At 70.1% G+C, this 2,844-nt stretch overlaps 1 protein-coding gene across 2 annotated transcripts; it reads left to right on the top strand.

Annotated features, from left to right (window-relative positions):
* Window positions 1-314: 314 nt before the first annotated feature.
* On the top strand, window positions 315-2,560 carry AMER2 (APC membrane recruitment protein 2). 2 transcript variants are annotated; one of them, XM_042957288.1, is made up of 2 exons: window positions 315-1,134; window positions 1,513-2,560. In XM_042957288.1, the coding sequence occupies exons 1-2, from the start codon at window positions 315-317 to the stop codon at window positions 2,418-2,420; spliced, it is 1,728 nt and encodes a 575-aa protein (XP_042813222.1). In that variant the 3' UTR covers window positions 2,421-2,560. The 2 variants fall into 2 exon arrangements, with proteins under 2 accessions (XP_042813222.1, XP_042813214.1); XM_042957280.1 differs by having other exon boundaries at window positions 315-2,560.
* The last annotated feature ends 284 nt before the right edge of the window (window positions 2,561-2,844 follow it).

Raw genomic sequence — 2,844 nt, 5'->3', positions numbered from 1 at the left:
CTCTAGAGGACGACCGCGAGGGCGGCGGGCAACACTGGCCGGGATCCGAGCGCCACCATGACGCCTCCCGGGTGCGCAGCCGGCTCGGGGCTCCGTCGCCTGCCCCCGCCGCACACACGCGCCGCGCCGGCTCCGAAGCGGGCTGGGGAGTTATGTAAGCCCCCGGCGGGAGGGGAGAGGGTCTTGGATGCGTGCGTCTCTCGCGGCGGCGGCGGCGGCGGCGGCTCGAGCGGCTCAGGTTGATGCAGACCCCGATGACAGGGGCCTGGCGCGAGCGCACGGCTGACGAAAGCGGCTTAGCCCGCTCGGTTTCCATGGCGACGAGCGGGCGCGGCGGCGGCGGCGGCGGCGGCGGCGGCGGCGGCGACCGCGCGTCCGCTGGGGGCTGCAGGAGGAAGGCGGCGGCCGCGGCCGGGACCCTCGCGGCAGACATGGACTCGCACTGCGACTGTGCCGCCGAGACGCCGGCCGCCGAGCAGCCGTCGGGGAGGATCAACAAGGCCGCGTTCAAGTTGTTCAGGAAGAGGAAATCGGGCGGCGCGATGCCCAGCATTTTCGGGGTCAAAAACAAAGGGGACGCGAAAGGCTCGGGTCCGACGGGGATGGCGAGGAGCCGGACCCACGACGGCCTGGCCGAGGTGCTGGTGCTGGAGAGCGGCAAGAAGGAGGAGCCGCGCGGCGGCGGCGGCGGCGGGGGCGGCGGGGGCCGGCCGGGCGCGGCGGCGGCGGCGGCGGCGGCGGCGGCGGCGGGGGGCGCCCCCAGGGCGGCGGGCCCCGGCGGGGGCTCCGCGGCCCCCAGCGCCGTGGCCAAGTCGCACAGCTTCTTCTCCCTGCTGAGGAAGAACGGGCGGCCGGACAGCGGCCGGGGCGAGCCCGCGGACGCGAGCAGGGCCGGCGGCAAACAAAAGAGGGGGCTCAAGGGGCTCTTCAGCAGCATGCGCTGGCCCAAGAAGGACAAGCGGGCCAAGGCGGAGGCCAAGGGCGAGCGCGCGGGGGCGCCGGGCGGCCTGGTCCTGCCGGGCTCGCTCACCGCCAGCCTGGAGTGCGTCAAGGAGGAGACGCCCGCGCCCGCGCCCGCGCCCGCGCGCCAGCCGGAGCAGCCGCGCGGGGACGCGCCGCCAGAGCCAGCAGCAGGTGAGCCCGGAGGGGGGCAGCCGGGGCCGGCCCCCGCCGCTCGCGCCCCCGCGCCGGACCGCCGACGGGCCCCCGGCCCCGCGGCGCCTCGGGCCGAGGGCGCCCGGGGAGAGGACGCCGCGGGGCACCGGCGCGCCGAGGAGCCCCGGGCACCCCCGGAGCCGGGCGCGGGGGAGGAGGCGCACCCGGCCGAGGAAGCCTGCAGGACAGGTGACGCTCCGGCACCGCCCGTCCCCCTGCTCGACGCGGAGTGCGGCGGCCGGGCGGCGGCCGCCCCCGACCCTTCCTCTGTCGATCCGCCCTCAGACCCGTCGGCCGATCGTATTTGTTTGATGTTTTCTGACGTGACTTCACTGAAAAGCTTTGACTCTCTTACAGGCTGCGGAGATATTATTGCAGACCCGGAGGACGAGGCGGGTCCCAGCTGCGACAAGCATGCCCCCGGGCCTGGCAAGCCAGCCCTGTCTAAAAAGAACCCCGGCGTGGTGGCCTACCAGGGCGGAGGGGAGGAGATGGCGAGCCCGGACGAGCTGGACGACACCTATCTCCAGGAGTTCTGGGACATGCTGTCGCAGACCGAGGACCAGGCCCGAGGGCCCCAGGAGGCAGCGGCCACAGCGGCGGCGGCGGCGGCGGCGGCGGCGGCCCTGGACGCCCAGGTGGGGCCGGAGACCCCCAAAGACGCCAGGTGCGCAGAAGGGGCCAAGGACGTGCCGTTGGGCAAGCACCGGAGGCTCAACCGGGTTCCCATGGAGCTCCATCCCAAGGAGGAGCCCAAACCCCCGGAGAAGGAGCAGCAGGAGGGCGTCCCCAACAGCGACGAGGGCTACTGGGATTCCACCACTCCGGGCCCGGAGGAGGACAGCGCCGGCGGCGGCGGCGGCGGCGGCGGCGGCGGCAGGAAGGCGGCCCTCCCCCGGGATAGCTACAGCGGGGACGCGCTCTACGACCTCTACTCCGATCCGGATGCGGGCCCGGCCGTCGTCCCCGCCAGCGAGGAGACGGCCTGCTTGTCCCGGTTAAAGCCCGTGTCCCCGGTCACCATCACCTGCCCGCTGCGCACACCAGGCAGCCTGCTGAAGGACTCTAAAATCCCCATCAGCATCAAGCACCTCGCGAACCTCCCGTCCAGCCATCCCGTAGCGCACCAGCAACCGGTCAGGAGTGAGATGCCCAGAACAAAAATCCCGGTTTCCAAAGTGCTGGTCCGCAGGGTCAGCAACAGGGGCTTGGCTGGGACCACCATCCGGGCAGCGGCGTGCCACGACACTGCCAAAAAGTTGTGAGGTCTCCGAGGCCGACGTGCGCGGACCACACGTCAAGGAATACAACTTTCCCTGGGAACCACCGAAATAAGTTTTGCTTCCCCCTAAACGGAGGCTCTTAGACCGTCCCTGCTCCAGAGCCTAGACCCAGGAGGTCCCTGTGCGGCCAGCAGGGGCAGCAGGATACAGCGTGGAGGGGGTGCTACACATGGGATTCTCCTCTCAAGATAAGTTTCCTGAGAATTATTTTCAAGCACTTTTAATTTTTTTACCTTTAAAAAAAAAAAATCTTTGGTTTTCCTTTTTTTGCTTTGATGCGCTCAACACTTGGAAGTCACCTTTACTTGCCTTTGCAGAAAACAGGACTTACCCAAACAAACCCAAGTAAGCGTCATGCCGTGATACTTGGCCGTGCCAGGCAGGGTGCAAAGAGGGCCTGGAGGAA

The sequence above is a fragment of the Panthera tigris genome, chromosome A1, assembly GCF_018350195.1.
Source record: "Panthera tigris isolate Pti1 chromosome A1, P.tigris_Pti1_mat1.1, whole genome shotgun sequence".
NCBI lineage: Eukaryota > Metazoa > Chordata > Mammalia > Carnivora > Felidae > Panthera > Panthera tigris.
Note: the sequence above shows the minus strand (reverse complement) of the source record. Positions and strands in the feature narration are given on the sequence as shown.